At 43.2% G+C, this 18,968-nt stretch overlaps 1 protein-coding gene across 2 annotated transcripts; it reads right to left on the bottom strand.

Moving 5' to 3' along the window:
• Positions 1 to 5,922: 5,922 nt before the first annotated feature.
• Positions 5,923 to 17,447, bottom strand: LOC136370165 (transient receptor potential cation channel subfamily V member 1-like). 2 transcript variants are annotated; one of them, XM_066333458.1, is made up of 17 exons: positions 17,415 to 17,447; positions 16,741 to 16,771; positions 14,930 to 15,245; positions 14,212 to 14,378; positions 13,758 to 13,910; positions 13,258 to 13,398; positions 12,501 to 12,799; positions 11,740 to 11,916; positions 11,373 to 11,537; positions 11,001 to 11,096; positions 10,624 to 10,694; positions 10,032 to 10,197; positions 9,239 to 9,305; positions 8,503 to 8,832; positions 7,865 to 8,015; positions 7,493 to 7,608; positions 5,923 to 7,037 (listed from the first exon to the last, which is right to left on the bottom strand). In XM_066333458.1, exons 3-17 carry the CDS (start codon positions 15,229 to 15,231, stop codon positions 6,868 to 6,870), a joined length of 2,571 nt encoding a protein of 856 aa, XP_066189555.1. In that variant the 5' UTR covers positions 15,232 to 15,245; positions 16,741 to 16,771; positions 17,415 to 17,447; the 3' UTR covers positions 5,923 to 6,867. The 2 variants fall into 2 exon arrangements, with proteins under 2 accessions (XP_066189555.1, XP_066189556.1); XM_066333459.1 differs by having other exon boundaries at positions 5,928 to 7,037; positions 7,865 to 7,992; positions 8,516 to 8,832; positions 17,415 to 17,429.
• Positions 17,448 to 18,968: the final 1,521 nt, after the last annotated feature.

The raw sequence follows: 18,968 nt of genomic DNA, 5'->3' as shown, positions 1-18,968 counted from the left end.
TAGTGTTTAATCCATTCACAGGAGTTTTCTATGAGTTTTCACTGTGCTCTCCTCACCCCTCCCCTCAGAGTTAAACTTGTCCTGGGCTCACCTCTGTGTGCTGCTACACAAAGAGCTTTTCACACCTCTCTAGACAACTGAGTACCACTTGCAAATATTTACACATCATGCTCATAAATTGCAAGATAAGAGGCTGCTTTATGCAGCTGAGCAGCAGGAAAATGAATTAGCCTGCAAGTGTGTGACTCTCACCTACCAGGAGACAGCCTTGTGGGAGGTCATTCCAGGAAAACACTGGGATATCACTTACCAGTTGGTGCAGTCTGGGCTGCAGGGACAAGTCAGCCTCTTTAGCAATGCAGTGATGCATTTTTGCACAGCACCCATGGCTGGAGATCTGCTTCCCAAAGATCCCTGCCAGGAAAGAACAGTCCCATACACGAAGGGATGGAGAAGGGTTGCTGGAGCCTCCATCACAAATGTATTCCCTGCAACCATGGCTCTGTGCAGTTCATTCTTTTTGCTTGGGCAAAAAATTGCTACCCTAATTATTTCCTATCTTCCAAACTGCACTTCCTGGACCCAATTCCAGCTGCTGCCCTGAGACTCTGCATTTTTATTCTGCATTTGAGCAGTGCCCCGCTGAATCACAGCCAGGGCGCACATTAAGGGAACAGAAGAGCAGAAAAAAGCCTGATCCTGTATGTCAGCTTCTACCACTCCCCACAGCCAAAAAACCCAAAGCTGCCTCCCTTCCTCCCTTATTATACCCTCTCCCCACCTGCCAGAGTGCTCATTTCCACCTGCATCTCCCTAATTCCCAAATCTGTGGTCAATTCCCTATGCAGGGATGGGCTCAGTAATGCTGAAGTTGTAATAAGTGCAGTAAAAATCCACTTTATGGAAATGGCATCAATACTCCAGGACACAGTTATCCCTTCTCTTGGCAAAGTGTCAGGGCTGCCTAAGCATAAGATAATGAGAAGCAATGGGAAGAATGGGTTTGTTACTTTTTTCCACTGTGTTTTCCTGCCTTTGTGCTGTTCTCAGTGTCCCCTGGCACTCCTGAGGCAAAACCCAAACCTTTTCCAGCCCTCCCTGTACAGATGTGCAGTCCAGATGTGCAGGCTGGTGGCTGCTCCTCCTGCCCCTGTCCTGTGAGCATGTCCTGCTGCTGGTGCTGTGGGTCACAGCTGGGCAGGGGGGAGGCTCACAAAGCCATAAAACCTTTGGAGAAAAACTAAAAGCAGTTTTAAGAGCAGGAGTGAGGCAGCTTTTCCTGCAGTTGGCTCTTGGCTGAGGGAGCCAAGCATCCCCATGACACATCCCAGCTCAGTGAGGTCTCCCAAAGCACAGACATCTCTTGGCTGCTGAGCCTCACTCTCCCAACCAGGTCAGGGCTGTGCTACAGCTGTTTCAGGCTGAGTTTGGGCATCTTCAGCTGTGGCCCAGAGTTTCTGGTGACGCTGAGCAGCGCTGGGGAATGAGGCAACATGAAAATGCCTCAAGGAATACAGAGTGAGGAAAGCGTGGCCCCACCTAAATGCTGCTTTTTTTCTTTTTTTTTGCTCAAGTTTGTGCTGCCACTGCTTGACTCAAGTGGTTTTTGGAGGGTGAGCGCCAAAACTGGAGAGGAACTTTAATGTTATAAGAAATCCAGGTTGAACTCACGGTTCAGTCGTTTGATTTTTAAAAACATCCAACTTCCCTTTTTAGAATGAAGATTTTTTTATCTATCTCATCCATCTAAATCTGGGGAATGGTTCATTTCCATTCCTCTTCAAAGATTTGTTCAGACCTGTAAAAAACATGAGTGGAACAAAAATTCAGCCATCATCAGGCCTTAAGCTGAGAGCTAAACTTTGTACCAGCTGCAGCAGCACACAAAATGCTCAGAAGCTATAACTTAAGTCTCTGCAGACCCCTTCCACTTTTTATCAAGTTCTTCCTGACATATAAATGAAGCAGAATTGAAGATGAACATCTACCAGTTGAAAGAGACCCTCAGATGCTTTGGGTCCCCAGAACAAGAGCTCTAAAACCTGCAGGTCCCTCGTTGCTGCAGTCAGGAGGGCATTGGATAAATCTGCATCCATGGGCCCGTGTTTGAAACTTCCAATGATTCCAAAGGGAATTCTTTGGGTAGACATGTAGCATTTGTACCCCACCATCTTTTCAGGACACATTTTCCCTGCCTCAGTTTCAACCTATTATTGTAATTACACCCTCTTTTATTATGCAAATCACCCACTCTCAGTTTTCAGTTATTTGGTACATATTTCAAAACCAGCTTTTTCTATCTGTCCCTGTAAAATCACCCTCTGGAGAAAACTTTACCTGTTTCCAGCCCTAAACTCCTGTACCTGGTAAGGAGGAACATCGTGTTCCTTGTGTGTTCCTCTTTGCCCATCAAACACTCCAGGCTTTCCCCCTCTGACTAACAGGAACTGAGGCTCCCTTTTCCTGGGTGGTTCATTATCTGCATTCTCCTCTGGAAAAAGAGGAACTGCCTGGGTTAAACCTCCTCTGCCAGCTTGGAAAGAAGTGACTTGGATTTGGTGCCATGGCTGGAAACTGCTCTTTCTGGCCCAGTGAGTCAGACGTTTCCTTTAGTTCCTGTAATTGGGAGCTGCTCCCGCTGCCTGACATGGCAATTCCACCTTTCATACCAACATCCAGGTGACTAAAATGTTGATTTTAGAGGCTGATTATAGCAATGACTGAGGAACACAGCTCTAGGTGATGATGGAGCCTGAAAAACCCTGATGATCCTGTGAATGTTGGCGTCTCCCTGTGCCCACTCATGCCCTGCACACGGAAATGGGGAATGTTACTAATGGAGAGGGAGAGAAGTCCAGTGAGTTCAGCTGGTTGATTCCTCCTCCTTCCCAGAAAAATAAGTGCTCCTCACCATGTATTTTGAAGATTAACATCTGCTGTAGGAGAAACTGGGTCCATATTTTCTCCAGAGTGAAAAGTAATCCCAGTCTGCATACTGTGGGTGGTGGGGAACACTTCAGAGCCCTAGAACCACATCAAGAGCCAGGATGTCTCTGCTGTATCTGGCAGCATCAATTAAACCCTCATCCTCCCCAGGCCTGGTAAATCCATGCCTGTGCCCAATGGAGCAGACATGGAGACTTGTAAGAAGCATCTTTCACTGCAAGAGGGTTCTATCTAAGGCCTTAAGCTGATCCCCAGCTTGCCTGGGATTTTTAATGGAATTTTTTCAAGTTTGGAAGATTTACCACAACACTGTGAACAAAAACACTGTAAAATCCCTATTGATGGGATTGGGAAAACTTCAACCCTCAGAAGCTGAGTGCACTGGCTTTATCCCCTAAAGCTGTGGGGTTGGCAGGATCCCCTGTGGTTGTAGCACAGCAGCACTTACTGAGCACACACCTTGTGAGGGTTTCAGTATTTGAGGCCTCCAGCAAAGATCCTTGAGTGAGTCTGATATCCAGACAACACAAGAGTGACAGAATGAGCTGGAGTTTGGCAAATAAATCTGATTGTGTGCCGTTAATTTGAGCAGAGGCAGCAGAGCAGGACAGTGGCATCAGAGGGAGAGGAGCTATCCCAGGGCCAGGGGAACAGCAGCAGCCCCCACACATGGTGTGGGCACCCTCTTGTGGGCCCTGTTCTGCCACAGATCCCACTACAAACTGCCTCAGAAGGGATTAACATTTGTCTTTAATTAGGGTAGGGGCTATTCAGACTCCAGTGCAGCTGTGGCAGAGGGCACATGAACAACAGGATGTGTGGCTCCAAGGTTTTCAGTGTGTGTTTTTCTCAATAATTCAGGAGCTGTTGGAGTTTGAAAGGCACAGCAGCTCATTTCACGGCTGACTCAACCACTTGCGTTTCAGGTATGGAAATGCTGTCAATACTGAGATTGTGTTTTTGTTTTTCCACATGTTCATGGATCCCTTTTCACCTCCCAGGGAAGCTCAGCCCAGCTCACCCCTTACTGCTATGTCCATCCCACACATATTTGCAGTCATTGCTAATTACAGCTGTCACCCTGTGATGGGAGTGAACCTCCCATCAACACCCTCCATTTCTCTTGCTCCAGTTCCACTGTGGTTATCGGGAGCTGGGGGTTATATAAATATATATTTTATATACAGTTGTCCAACCTGATCATCCCCTATTAGGTGTAGACAGAAATTAATGTAATTAATAACTGTGAAAAGGTTTTTACCACCTGCAAGCCTCAAAGAACAGCACAGGAGCCGTGTGCTGCTTCCAAACCTGTTCAGTGTGAAATAATTACACAAACTTCAAACTAAAAGACTTTTTCAAGACCTGCAAAATAAGTCAAGGTGAGCAGAACCTCCACAAAACAACCCAGATAAAGATTATTTACTGCAAGTCCATGCTCAGTGGAGGTGTCAGCAGTAAGAACAGAAAGGTGCTGCTCCTGGCAGAGCTATTCCTAAAGGACAAACAATTCCTGAATTGGAGTCACTGCCAAGCTGAACCTCCCCATCTGTGGGAAATAAATCTGTGTCCATTGCAGGACTTGAAGTGATGATTTAGCTGGAAATTCTGAGAGGTTGGTAATAATGCCCTCTAGAAAAGTGGGATCATTTTGTTTGCTTCCCAGAGAAGATTAAGGGATTTTAGAAATGCAACCAAAAACCCCACCGGCACCACCCTATCCCACAAATACAGGGCATTTACGTTCTTAACCACAGCATCATGCTGATGTATGTTTTCAGCCTGAATTTCAGCATTTCTGGCTTTAAGAAGTCATTTGCAGTCTTTGTGACCTTTTTGGAGCAGGAAAGGACAGGAAGGCAGAGGTGTAGGATGTGTTTAGGTTACCCAGGGCACTGATCAACTCCTCTGCACAGGCTCTTGATGTAAATCAGGGTGGACTTAAAGCAATGGATTGTCTCTACCCAGGCTGGTAATTATGAAAAATGGATTCCTCCCAGGAAAAACAGAAATTTCATGAATGCTTTCCAGCTATATCATAACCCTGGTGTCCCTCCAAGCATAATTTTGCTGTGGCACACAAAGCATGGAGACAACCAACCATGTTTTTCTGGTCAGCTCCTTTCTATGTTTATTCTTAGTAGTTTAAATAATGAATTATTTCACTGTCTCAGCTTGTCTGACCTACTCAGCTGTACTTGTTTTACATGTGGTTGTCTTTGCCATGTTCAGAGTGGAGCATAATGAAGACTTGAGTGGCATCTAGAGACTGCTACCAAGGGTTTAGGGATAGGAAACTGAACACACCTACTTTAAACAGCTTCTGTGGCTTCCTTGTCCACCAGAGACATTAAATTCTGATTAGTTCGTGTTCAAATTCTGAATTTCTTCAAGCAATTCTTTCAAATCCTTTGTCAGTTTTCTCTGGTTATACCCTACAAACTCTGTGAAAATAAAATTACATTTGTCCTGAGTGATGTTAACCAAAGAAACAATAATTATTAGTCCTCTAGATGGTGCTACTATTTCAAATGAAGCAGCTGAGTGTTTGAAGATTCCCTTGAAATATATTCTGTGGTGCCCCATGAGAAAGGACCACAGTGAGAAATCCTGACTTCCAGTAAAAGAAGTGCTGTCACACAACCCAAAATTTCATCTCCCAGGGCAGCCTGTATCCAAACACACTGACTGCTTCTCTTTAAAAGCAGTAGATGCCCCAATATTTTAGTAAATGCAGCAAAATTACAAGATTTATTGAAGAAAATTATCTGTACTTGAGGTGCAACTCCAGGAACTGCTGAAGGCCCTGGTCTCACACCTGGGTGACTCAGGGTGAGCTCTGTGTGCACTCTGTGTGCACTGGGTGTTAATGGCTCTTAACTCCAAGTGCTTTAGGAATATAAGGAAAGAAGGTAAATTTGTACCTTATATAAGAAAAGAAGGTATATTTACCTTTATACCACAGCTGCACTGTGGCCCAGCACTGAAATATGGGGCTAGCTGTCACTAAAACAAGTTTTCTTGCCCTTAGTTCTTCTATGTCCACTCACTTTTCAAGAAGATGCCAAAGTTCCTTCTATTCTTTCCTCTCTTTCCAAGGCTCCCATCTGGATTTTCAGAACATGTGCCTATTTTCCCTCTGATATTTTCCCTGATTCTCTCGTAAATCCAGCCAGATGGGTTTTCAGCACCAGATTTTTTTACCTGTTGCTGTCAAAGTCAAGAACAAAAGCTTTCTAATTTCAAGATTATTATTCTTGTACATTGTTATACACCTGACCTTTGAAACATATATTCTCTATAACCACTATCTCTTACTTTGTGCAAAGTTCATCTGTTATCTAAATAAATGTCAAATTTGGGATCTTGTTAAGATTTCAGCTTCAGTAAAGTAACTGTGAATTTCTAGAGTTTACTCAGACAGTGTAAAAGAAACATTTATTTCATTGATTTTGACTATTCAACCTTTAAGATTTCACAGAGTGTATTTGTTCTTGTGTTATGAGAAAATGATTTTGTATTCTTTCCATGTCCCCATTTATTTATCTGCTTTCCAAGAAACTTTCCCCACAGGAACATCTCTCTGGGCCCTTGGTGACTTTTACTGCTCTTTTATGAATGTTTTTCCAGTGTCATAATAATTTGGCTGGTTGGTTTTTGAGGCAGCAAAGCCACAAAATCAGGGCCTGTGCACGCTCACAAAGATAATTTTTTAATACAAGGAACTCTAAAAGCAGACAGAAGGTTGTATTAAAAATAACCATGAAGACATGAGCTTAAACAACAATACTTTACTCAGCATACTTAGTGAATCCTTGCACATGGTAATTCCCTAAGTCCTCTGACCTTTTTCCAGAAGTCCCTGTTCCTGTAAATGAAGTGCTCTATTGTCCTTGTGAGGACCTGCACAGGCAACCAGAATTAGACTGACTTTGGAATTGACTCTTTCAACCCCTCAGAATCTTCTGGCTCAAAATAAGGCTCCAAAACAGGTTTTAATTTGACTTCTTCTGGCAGCTTGTGTGGCTCTTCTCTCCTCTTCTCTCCATCTTTTAGAAGTGGAACCAACGTTTTCCAGTGCTTCCCTGAAACTAAGAAAGAAAGGAATGGTTAATTTTTCCCCCCTCCACAGAAACAGAAGAAAATATACAAGTGGTTTGAACAGGAAGCTGATGAAAAAAGAAGAAAGAAGCAGGAAGAAAGACTTTGTGGTTTTCTTCCCCATCCTGTTCCACAAGTTTTCCATATTTCAGCTGCCAACTACTGACTGCACAGTTAAATGCTTTGGTGCTGGATGATGCTGAGCTCCCAAACTCTGGGGCTTGGGGTCTCCAAAGCAGCTCCTTGGTTTTCACTCCAGAGACTCAAACTGTGAGCAATGAGCCCATTCCACCCTTTGCATTTTGTGCTGGCTGAAAATGCCCTCAACTCAGTCACTGCATTGCCAGTAAGTGCACAGCACTGACTGCCCTCTGTCAGTTAATCCATGCTGCTGCTATCACCAGAGTGCAGCCCACATCAGGATTGGAGTCCCTGAAAGCCTCACCTCTGCCAGGCTTAAGAGAGAAACTGGCATTTCGTCTGAGGTCCCCAGAGTACCCAGGGTCTTCATTGATTATGCCCAGATTAGTGTTCCATGTGGACCAGTTCACTTCATCAACCCTGGGGAGACAACAACAAACCCAGGATCTATTCTAAGGATCACCAGACAGCTCCAGGATCAGTTTATAGCACAAACTGTCACATCCCAAACTTCAGATCTGACCCAAAAACCAGATTAAACTGACCACTGCAGACATTATTAGTGCTCTACTTTTCAGAGTGCTCCAGGGTGAAAAGTTCTGCTTCCCACCACCAGATACTTGAAGTTGTCTGTCTACAAAAGATTGTTGCCTTGATACACAAACAAACAGGTTACCTGAAGCACCACCTGTAATCATCTTGGCCATCAGGTGTGATCCCCACCAGGACTTGCTTCCCAGAGCGGAATGAGTGCCTCAGGCAGTTCAGGTAGCTGTTCTCAATGTCCAGGATGGTGATGGCTCTCTGCCAAACAAGAGAGAGCAGAGCTGCTGGTCTAAGTCAAATCCTGAATTCTGTCTTTGTTTTAAAAAAACCTGAGTTTTTATCACATCAACATCACCCGTTGTTGATATGTCACCGAAAATCCTGAATTACTGCCCTGTGAACAAAACTATGAAGTTCCCTTTCTTACCTCAAACAAAAACTGATTCTGGTAAAGATTGGTTTTCCCCTTGCATGTCTCTCTTCATAGCCTGATAAGAATTTTCCACCATATAAAGCCCAAATAATTTTGTCCAAGTACAAAAATACTTATTTTCTTACATTCTGAACATCTGTGGAACACTGAGAACATCTGCTTAGGCAAAACATCGAATACACATGGAAAAGGAACAAATATCTTTTTTTTTTAGGAGCTGTTCAGGTGAATCAGAAAGGAGCAGTGACCTGTTACTTAGACACATCAGCTCCTAAAATGCTCTCTGAAATCTCTAATGGTTCCCCACACCTTTATTTTTTGGACAGCAGCCTCACAGCACAAACACACCTGGAGTTTCCAGATGCTCTTGCTCTCCTGGGCAATCTTGTTGACAGTCTCCCCCATCAGTGCAATGAGCATGTTGAGCAGGAGGATATAGGTGAGGATGACATAGAGCACCAGCAGGATGACAAACACAGATTTGAACCTGTAGTTCTCTGTGAACTCCAGGTCTCCCATGCCAATGGTGAACTTGAAGAGCTCCAGGCAGGTGTAGTAGAGGCTGTTGTAGGAGGTGCGGCCTCGTTTCACGTGGCAGCACCGGGAATAATCAGAGATATTTGTGTCCTGCCCCTCGTTGTCATCTTCAATCAAAGTCACCACAGCTGGGGCAAAAAGAGAATGACATTCACACAGTGGAAACACAGTTTGAGATCATAACTTCACTGGCAAGCAATGGAAAGGAGCAGAAAGGTAACACACGTTCCCTCCATGGCACATTGACCCCAGGAAAATTGCCCTATAAAATATTCCCCAGAACTGACACTCTCTTAGCAGGTTCTGGCTCAGTTTTCTCCATATCGAAAAGGATGACTAGTTTTCTATCCAGCTTTGCAACCCAGGGATGAAAAGCTGTAAGAAATCATTATAAATAATCTGTTATTCTGAAGAGATTTGGTTTTTTAATTAGGTTAACTTGTTAGTTGGGAACAAAAGGTCCGAAGAACTCAAAAAATAAGATTTTCTGAGATTCTTTAAAGTAACAAAAGGTAATTCCAAGTAGAATATTACCTGTAGAAAATCCCAAGAGGAATACGAGATAGACAAACATGAAGCGACATAAATCTCTAAGGATCATCTATAGCACAGAAACAGATGAAAAGATTTTAAAACTTGACTGTAAACTGCAACAAAAACTGATAGAAAATACTACTTTGGCTCAAAAATGCATTTACTCTGAACTGGCTGTTCATGCATGAAACTGTTGTTTATCCAGCTGAGATAATAAACTTTAATACAGAAAACATTTTTCTCTTATTCATGCACCAATTTACAGCAAATGCAACACATGCACATGGGAACAGTTTCCCCTTTATGAGTACAAACCACATAAAGGCAGTCGCATCTTTCTTCCCCTCTTGGGCTGGCTGGCTACATCACAGGGAGGTTTATTAGCCAGCTCCTGCTTCTTAGCTAATTGCTCCGTTTGGCAACATTTTATCTATACCTGGAGAAAATTCCAGCTGGTAGAAAGCTGAGCCATCTCACACCAGAGCAGCCTACTTTGCTCCCAGACTCCTTGCATCCATGCTTATAATTATAGTTACTTTGAAGCATGGCAGGCAATAATAATAATAATAATAATAATAATAATAATAAACATCATCCTATCAAAACTGCTATAAAATATATGGGTGAAGAGCAGGGGGTTTTCTACATCACTTAAATTTGATCACTTCACTCAGAAGATAAGAACAAAGGCTAGCAGAGCCACATGAGGGGCAGACATGGCCAGCTGTGCCCTGGTTGTTAGCAGTTCCTGCTCTGAGGCTCTGCTGCCTCCTCAGCTGCTCCCTGCACTGACCTTGGCGATCATGACGGAGTAAATGCCCATCTGCTGGAAGCCCCGGGTGTAGTAGAGCATGTTGGCCCAGCCCAGGGCCAAGGAGAACACCATGGAAGCCACGTAGAGCTCCTGGCCACAGAAGTACAGCACCACAGAGCTCAGGAGGAGCAGAGAGTGCACAAAGCTGGAAGAGAAGAGTGGTGTGAATGCAGAGGGCTGAGCTGGCCACAGGTGCTGGGAACAGAGCAGCCCCGTGGGGTAGAGAGCAGAACAAGGGACTGTCCAGCTAGGAAGAGAAAGGGCCTTGGAGAGGCAAAGCTCCTTTAGCAATGGGAGGATTTCTGCATAAACAAGGTATAAATCCCACCTGGAGATCTGTTCCTAACTCTGCTGCATGACACACTGAACATTCAGACACTGAATTTGCTTTACCTCCACAGGAGGTCACTGATCCAGACCCATTTGCTCAGTGATATCCACTGCCAACTCTGTTGCAAAGACCCAGGGAATTATAGCAAAGCTCCTATTACAGGTGGCTTCAGCCTCAGCTACAGATCCCCCACACTCATCTGTTTCAGGCTGAGATACAATCAAAGATATTGGAGCTTACAAAAGAACCTCACTGTAGCCATCAACTATCAGCGTCCTGAGTGATGGGCGCCTCTGCACGAAATACTGGATCTGAAAAGGGAACAAAGACCAGGTTTGCATCAAGGAAATATTAAGTATCTCCTGTGAATTAATTAACTGAGTCCTGTATCAGGGAGCTGGTACCCATAAAACACCTCACAAGAACAGCTCAAAATCAACACTGGTGCAAGATCTAGGGAGGACTCTTCCAGTAACATCAGATCAAGGAAAATGATCTGTACCTCTTGACTAAAACATGGATTATCTAAGCAGCCAATGCTCATGAATAGGCAAAGCTTGTTTGATTCTCTCCTACATGTACCCAAACAGCCAAAGGAAAATTTTCAAATATCTTACCCCTCTGAAAAAAAAATAGAGGCCTCCCAGTACACTCAGGATCTCTCCAGTTACTCGAAAATATTCCCCAGTGCTGTAACCAAAGGTGAAGGGAGGCTGTAGGAGACAGAAAAATAGGTATGTCAGCAGAACTGGAGATAGGAAAGACCTGGCCTTGCCAGCAGCTAGAAGCAACTCCATTTCTAGGGGAACAGGGAGTGGTTAAGTTTCCCAGTGTGCTACAGCAAGACTGGGAAGCAAGCAAGGTCAAATCTCTCTTGCCCTCAGGAAATGGGAAAATTTGGATGCTAAGGGCACGCATTCAAATGGTAGGTAAATTTGGGCCATCCTGTCAACAGGTGGTTCCCCTGACACATGACAGGAGTAATGTACCTTTCCATCCTTCTGTACAGGTCTGTAGTAAGCAGCTGCAGTGAGGATGGTGATGTGCATGGTGTAGACAAAGAAGTTGAAGTAAAACAAGTGCTTGACAAACCGGTCCCACTTGTCTTGCAGCAGCCTGTTGAGGGGTTCCACCAGCAGCATCTCGTGACGGTTCTGTGTAGGAGAAAAAGGAGCATTTTGCTAAGACCAGAATCTGGTAGACTTTGAAAAATCCATATTATATAAATCTTCAGCAAATGATCCCTCTAGTTTCTCTTAAGCTCAGGGTGAGAGGTTGCTGTTCCAGGTAAACGGGGGAAAAGGTGCTCTGTGTGGAACATGAAGCTCTCCCCAGCCAAGGAGGTGCAGTACTCACTGGTGTCTCACTGCTGTAGGCAAGGATCTCAAGCACTGAGTTTTTCTCACAGGTGTCTATACAGGACAGGTCATAAAGAGAGGAGTGGACAGGTCCATAGGCCCATTCAGTGAACTTCCTGGACAAGTGTCTGCACTCGGGGTCTTTGATCTCCCGTCTGAGGATGTAAGCGAAAATCTAATTGCAAAAGAACAATACAACCAACGTTTCAGTGCCAATGGACTTCCCATTCCTCAACCTCTCCACAACACAGGAAGGGGGATTTCTCCCTAGTTCAACTGAGCTGAAGACAACAAACTGCAGAGATCACAGTCTGAAATAAACACAATTTCCTCACTTTGTGATGTGAGATGGAAAATACAAACACCTCTTACAACCTGGCATTATCTGTTTCAAAACTGCACGAGAAAAGCAGAGATGTTACACATCTCTGAGCACAGTCACTTTGAATGGGGACTACTAGAAGATGAGTTACATCAAAAGCAAAAGAGCTCCAGTGGTTCAGTGGTATCAGAGCCCCACTTTCTGTTTTCTCTGGGGCTGCATTACACCCCAGTGGTGTGTGAATAACACCAGCTGGGCACAGACACACTCACACTTCGTAGCCTTTAAGGACTGTGCAGTTAAACTTCAGCATCAGCTCCTCTTAACTAAAAGGCCTCAATAATGAAGCCCTAAAATCCATTCTGCATAAATGTTTTACACATTCTCTCTATAATGTGATACAGCAATGGGACAGTCAAACACCTTTGTTCACCTACCCCTATCTTCCCTGTTTTGGCTGCCAGAGTTAAAGGAGTCAGCCCTTTCTTGTTGGTGAGTTCTTCCAGCTTGAGGATGGGATTAATTTTGGCACCAAGGATCAATATGTTATTATACATCTTGGTTACAAACTTGGTGTTATCCTTGGTGTTATCTGCAATCTCCACCAGTGTGTGCAGGACCATGTTGCCCATGGAGTCCTCAGCAGCGATGTTGGCTGCCTGGTAGGGATTCTCCAGGAGGAATTTCACAATGCAGAGCTGGTTGGTGCAGGCAGCCAGGGACAAAGGCAGCTCTCCTATGGCAAGCAATGGGAAGCAGTGGTCAGAAAGCCCAGTACTAGAGGTGTACAAACAGAAACATCACATTGTTTTCATCTTTCATCATGAGAAAAGATTAATTTCTCTGTCTGGAACAGCACCAATTCTTGTGGTAGCTGTTAAAATAGGCTTGCTTTAGTTTAACTACATAACAGAAACACAGCTGCTTAAAAAACCCCTGCCAGGACAGGAGCAGGTTACAAAGGACCCAGTGCTCAGAGAACAAAGGAAAGCTGACACTGAACACCATCAGCTACCAACTGTGATTCTTTATAAGCTCAGTCTTTGGGAGGAAATATTTGGCCTAAAGGTGGAAGAGCCCATCTGGCACCTCTGAGCCTCCAGCCCCACACAAACAGGATTATTTAACAGCTTGCACTTGGGATGCTGCTAGGACAACCCACTCAATAAAAGACCATACTGTGCTCACTCCTACCAAAATAAAAGCCAGATTTCCCTTTGATTTTCCTGAAGAACTCCCCACAGGCTCTGGCATGAACATCTGCTCCGTTCTGGACCAGGAGCTTCACCAGGTACATGTTCCTCCTCTCGATGGCAATGTGAAGAGCAGTCTGGCCTACAGAGACACCCATCAGACAGAAATCCTCAGCATTCAGCACAGACTGAGAGCTTTCAGCAGTGCAATTCCCTCAGCTCTAGGTAAGATCCTGGAACTGAGAGTTCTGCAGGCTAAAAAGCTCTAGAACTAACAGGAAAGAAACCACACAAACAGCAAATGAAAGTAATTTAATCACTGTATATCAAAAATGGCAAAATACTGCACCTAACAGGGCACAGCACAAATGCACAGATTGTCAATCACACACCTGAACTTTGGGGTGCACAAGGCCTCATGCACAAGACTTTGAGAGCCCTGCCTGACCCCATTTCAGTCTGAGCACACTAAGCATTCACTGCAGCAGCTGCTTCTCTTACCCTTGTAGTAGGTGTCAGTATATTCTGCATTAACAAACTCTTTCAGAGTTCCAGTTTTCCTTGCAATATCCAGCAGCAAGGGAATGGTATCATTTTTCCCATCATGTAGATTCAGCATTGCTTTCAGTAGACAGGTTTTGCCAGTTTCAGGCTCTGCAAAACAAAAAATTACAGGTATATAGAAGGGATTACAAATCCACCATCTACACCCAGGCAAGCAGGAATTAACGAGGTTCTTTTCAAAAGACAAGAAACCTCATTTAGCGTTTTACAGAAAATTTCAGCTCCTGTAACCTTCCAATCAATGGGTTGCCCAATCAATAGGGCTATTAAAGGACCTCCTGCAGACATGTAACATAATTATCTTTTTTATTTTCATCTCAGGAGCACTACTGGAAGAAGAAGAAGAAGAAGAAGAAGAGGGCAACTCAAGGTATGTGATACTCAAGGGTACCTTTGAACTCCTCATCAGTGAGATGCTTGAAGGTTCTATTAAGGTAGAGTAGCAGGTCACTGAGGTCCTTTGTGTTGCCTTGGGCTACAGCATCAAAGATCCTTCTGCGGTCATAAAATTTGAAAGCTTTTTCTGAGCAGCCTGTGATGGAATCTGTAGATAGGAGCCTAACAAGGGGAAATGTCAGTTACCTAAAGTCAGATTTTTAGCAGGCTTTTTATCAACTACCAGAACACTGCTCTTCATTTGCTCATGTGAAACAGTAAACACTGCAGATTAGAATAGGTACATCTGCAAAGATTGAAAGAACAAAGTCTGCAAGCAACTCTCCTGATAAAATTATGATTCTGTGGCTGAAAAACTGAGAACAAGTCTTCAAAGAGGCACTGAAGTCTGGCAGTGTAACTGCAGGCCGGGAGCCAGGCAATCCCTTGTTCTCACTCTGAGCCATGTCCATTCACTGAGCAGCCTCAAGCAAGTGAACTGAGGCCTACTGCCAATTTTGGGCATAATAGCCACAGAGATAGAGATTTTTAGAGATGCCAAGAGACAACAGTTATTGTCACTTTCAGTTGCAATACTCTTTAACTTGGCATAGAAAATAACGAAACTGAAAAAATGGTCATGCTCAAGTGGAGAGAACAAATGCTGCTTTAAGAACCACAACCTGCAGTTCTCAAACTACTCATTACAACCAGATCTCACAAGGCAAACTTACTTGTGAAGTTTGCCCCTCTCCAAATTGACGTGGAATTTGATGACAGAAGGTGCCACCAGGTGATCCATCTGGCAGAAGGAGTCCATGGGAGCCATGTCCTTGTCACTGTCCCCCATCACAAAACGGCCCCGTCTTGCAAAAATGTTGCTTTTGGGTGGCTGCACCTTGGTGGTGGGTGGGCCCTGGGAGTTGTCAGGGGCTTCCTGGACAGAGTCCTCCCCATCTGTGTGTTCATCTGTCACTTCAGAGTCCTCCATGTCAAAACTGCCAAACTTCTTCATCTTCCCAAGAATGGAGGACATGATGAGCCAGCAGGCTGTGAGTAAGGACACACACACTTCAGTTCAGCATTTACAGAGCCATGAGCTCCCTTTTGCCTGGGAATGTTTTCCAGAAACAGGGAGTGGATTGGTTGCTCTCACCCCAGAAATGAGGCAGATGGACACATCCTCACTGTGCCCACAGCCAGAACAGTTTACTAGGTCTTTATTCCATTTGTTCCTGTTCCATTGCCCTTACCCATTCCAGAATGGAGCAAGGAAATCAGAGCATGCCAGAGCTTCCTGCCCATCTCACTGCAGAGCTGAGCCTCAGCTAACTCTGCTCAAAACCAGTGCCTCATCCTCCAGTCATTGGTAAAACCTCAACAATCTCAAACCCCAACAATCTCTGCTTTTCTTCTCTTCTTTCTGACTGGTTTGTGCCACAAACCACTGCCAAGATTCTATCAGGGATGTGAAAAAGCCCTGCTTATACCATAACCTGGTATCCAGGATGCTGAGCACAGAGGGCTTCCTGCACCCAGGAAAATTATCCCTTAAGGGTTTTACCAGGGTTATGGCAGTGCCTGACGGAAATTGGAGTGTGTGAATCCTGGAGAGATGAGTGTCACCTCAGACACGAGGCACGGAAAAGGAGAGGGAGAGGTTACCACAGATAAGATGTGACTGCAACAACCACGTGGCTGATCTGGTCTGATTCACAACCACACAGAACCTGACACAAGCAGCAAATACAGAATCAGAGAATGGTTTGGGTGGGAAGAGACCTTAAAGCTCATCTCATTCCACCCCTCTGCCATGGGCAGTGACACCTTACACTATCCAGGTTGCTCCAAGTCCTGGCATTGGACACTTCCAGGGATGGGGCAGCCACAGCTTCTCAGGGCAGCCTTTACCAGGACCTCCCCACCCTCAGAGACAACACACTCTGCTGCAGATAGAACAAGTTGCCTTTTTTGTTTGGTTTCTTATCAACCTGTTTTAATCAGACAAATACTGTCTTCATGCCACTGAATTCCAATCCTGGAATTCCAGCAGTGGAGATGGGAACACATCATATCTGAACTGCTGCTCAGCTGGCTTCAAGACATGCTCTGAAATTCTGCATTGCTTGGAAATGGTACAGCTGTGAGCACAGCAATGTCACTAAATCTTTTAAAACTCTCAAATTATAAACCACATTAGAGTGGTCAGTAATCTTCTCTGTACAGTCAGTGTGGAAACAACATCATGAACATGCTTCAAGGTTGTTTCTCTTCACAAGAGAAACGTTCTGAGGGTTGTGTGCAAACCTGGATTAAAGCTGGATTTCAGTTCTGTGGGAATAATTCATATTTACATCAAGGGCCACTTACATATTTCTGTAAAGGCAGGACAGGAAAGAAAATTTTGCCATTTCCATTTTCTATAATTTTGTACAATATACATATAAAGAAAATATCAATTTGCAAACTTGCACATTCAGCGTTACTGGAAGCAAAGCAGCACAGCACAGATAAAATACTAACGACTACAATTTAACTTGCTCACCTTTCAAGTTCTTTGCCTCCTTAGAGTCACTCTGAAAGAATAATGTAACATCTTATTAACTTAATTGTCCTATAAATAAGAAATAAAAAATATTTCTATTTGGAACAAGATACTAAAATTACAGTAGAACTCTTAATACAGTGAAAAAGAAAAAAAAAAAACAGTTCTATAAAGAATAGAAAAAATACAGTGAGAACATAGTCATGTATAATTTTAATTTTTTTGTCTTATTTAAACTCATGTGGATTGAGCCAAAAACATCAATGAGTGGCTACAGAACACACCATCACTTATTTTCCACAGAATAAATCTAAATGTGCAGAACAGGCTCAATTCTGTCTCCCTGGCAATTGCTCAAACCTACATTACACATGCTTTCCTTTCTAAACCCTGCTGACAATATATTTGATAACGAAGACAAAGCTGCATTTCCTCATGAGTATGAATTTGCAATGGAAATAACCGTCACAAATCTGTGGAAGGTTTATCAAAAAAAATAATAAGCATTATCTAGTTTAAAAAAATGCACATACTTGAACTCTTTGAAACCCATGTCCACAGAAGGCTGATACAATAAATAAGGAAATATTTTGGATAGAATTCCCTGCCACATCACAAATAACAGAGTTTAAAAACAACCAACAATGCTATTCAAATACACATGCAGAACTTACAAATATTGACAAAAGTCCTTGTCTTCTGAAAAATAGTCCAGTTTCAGTAAACACCCACTGATCTACAGGAATTTGGTGCCAGATATTCCTCCTCCAAGGTGCCTGGACTGCAAAGCCCTCAGAGTTTGCTTCTCCACTTCATTTGTCTGCAAAATGTGATGATTTTTAGAACCAAGGGAAGTTCACTGGAAAAACAGAGAATAGAGCAATAAGATAATTAAGAACAATTCTGGAACCAGAAGCATCAGTGGCTTCTATTCCCAGAGGTTTAGCAAAGCTCTTTACAAGAATTGCAGTAAGTTGCTGTTGTTTTTCCCTCCCCTGTAATTGCATTTAGTAATGGATGCTTTTCTCCAGATTTCCTCTTCGTAAATACACTCAAGTTTGCAAGAAAAAAAAAAAACAAAACCAACAAAACAAAAAAGAACCATCACCCAAACCACCAGACAGCAATTGTTTCTGAGGGTCGGAGTTTCAATTCTTGAATTTCAATTCAATTTACAAAACTTTGTAAAATATGCCACAATCACCTTTCTGGACACCTTTCTCGGGTGGCTGATTTAAAGATGAGTATTTTAACAATAAGCTGATTCAGAATAGAGTTGAGAAGAACCAGTAAGTCCTAAAGCCTTTTTATTGCTTTCACATTCCTCCTATGTTTTATTTAAATTTTAGATATATATATTTAACAGTCAGCCTCTAAATATTAATGGTATGAAATGTTATGAGGAAAAAAAACCCAACTTATCTAACTCAGGATGGATCCCTCAAAAATTCAGAGCTGTGTTATTGCTAAATATTTAATTTACAGAAGATCTTTCTGACAAAAACTAGTCTGGAGAAACAGCTTTTCCAGAGGCTGTTAGGCTGGGAGCAATCCCCCAACTTCCTGAGATTTTGATTAGAATATGAAATTATTCAATGAAATTATCTGCCTTTTGTTTTGCAAAAGGTGGCTGTCTCTCTAGTCTTCCATGAATATATAAAAGAATTATATATCTGTCTATTTAATAGCAAACTAATTATACTCCTTAGATCTGTGGTACTCAGAGTAACAAGGCTGTTTATTAATGCATAAATATGGATTACCAATAGGCAGGTCCTCAGCAGCATCCAAAATGCTGCAGAAGCTTTTGATGCAACAGCATCATCAGCTCTTTCCTGTTAGTCAATAAAACTGAAAGCAGACCTGCTGAAAAAAAGTATATTTATAATAGTGCAAGAGGGAAAACAACATATACCAAATTCAGACTTTTTCCAACACCTTTAGTCTACATTTTCTCTGTAACATGCCAACAGTTCCCTAAACATGACATGGAATGGAAATGAAGCCATCTCTGTAATTAAGATCTTAGAACTCAGCACAGCTTTCTCACCATAAAAATGTCAGTCCTGATGCTGCTAATGAGCAAGAGAGGAATCCATGTCCATATTCCAGTGGAAACATGTGCTTCCTAGGAATGAAACTGTATCCAGATAACATCAAACATCTTACTTGCTTCACAACTTCATTTGAGCAAAAGAAATATACATGTAGACAGAAAAGTATAAATG

This window comes from Sylvia atricapilla, chromosome 20, assembly GCF_009819655.1.
Source record: "Sylvia atricapilla isolate bSylAtr1 chromosome 20, bSylAtr1.pri, whole genome shotgun sequence".
In the NCBI taxonomy this organism is placed as follows: Eukaryota; Metazoa; Chordata; class Aves; order Passeriformes; family Sylviidae; genus Sylvia; species Sylvia atricapilla.
Note: the sequence above shows the minus strand (reverse complement) of the source record. Positions and strands in the feature narration are given on the sequence as shown.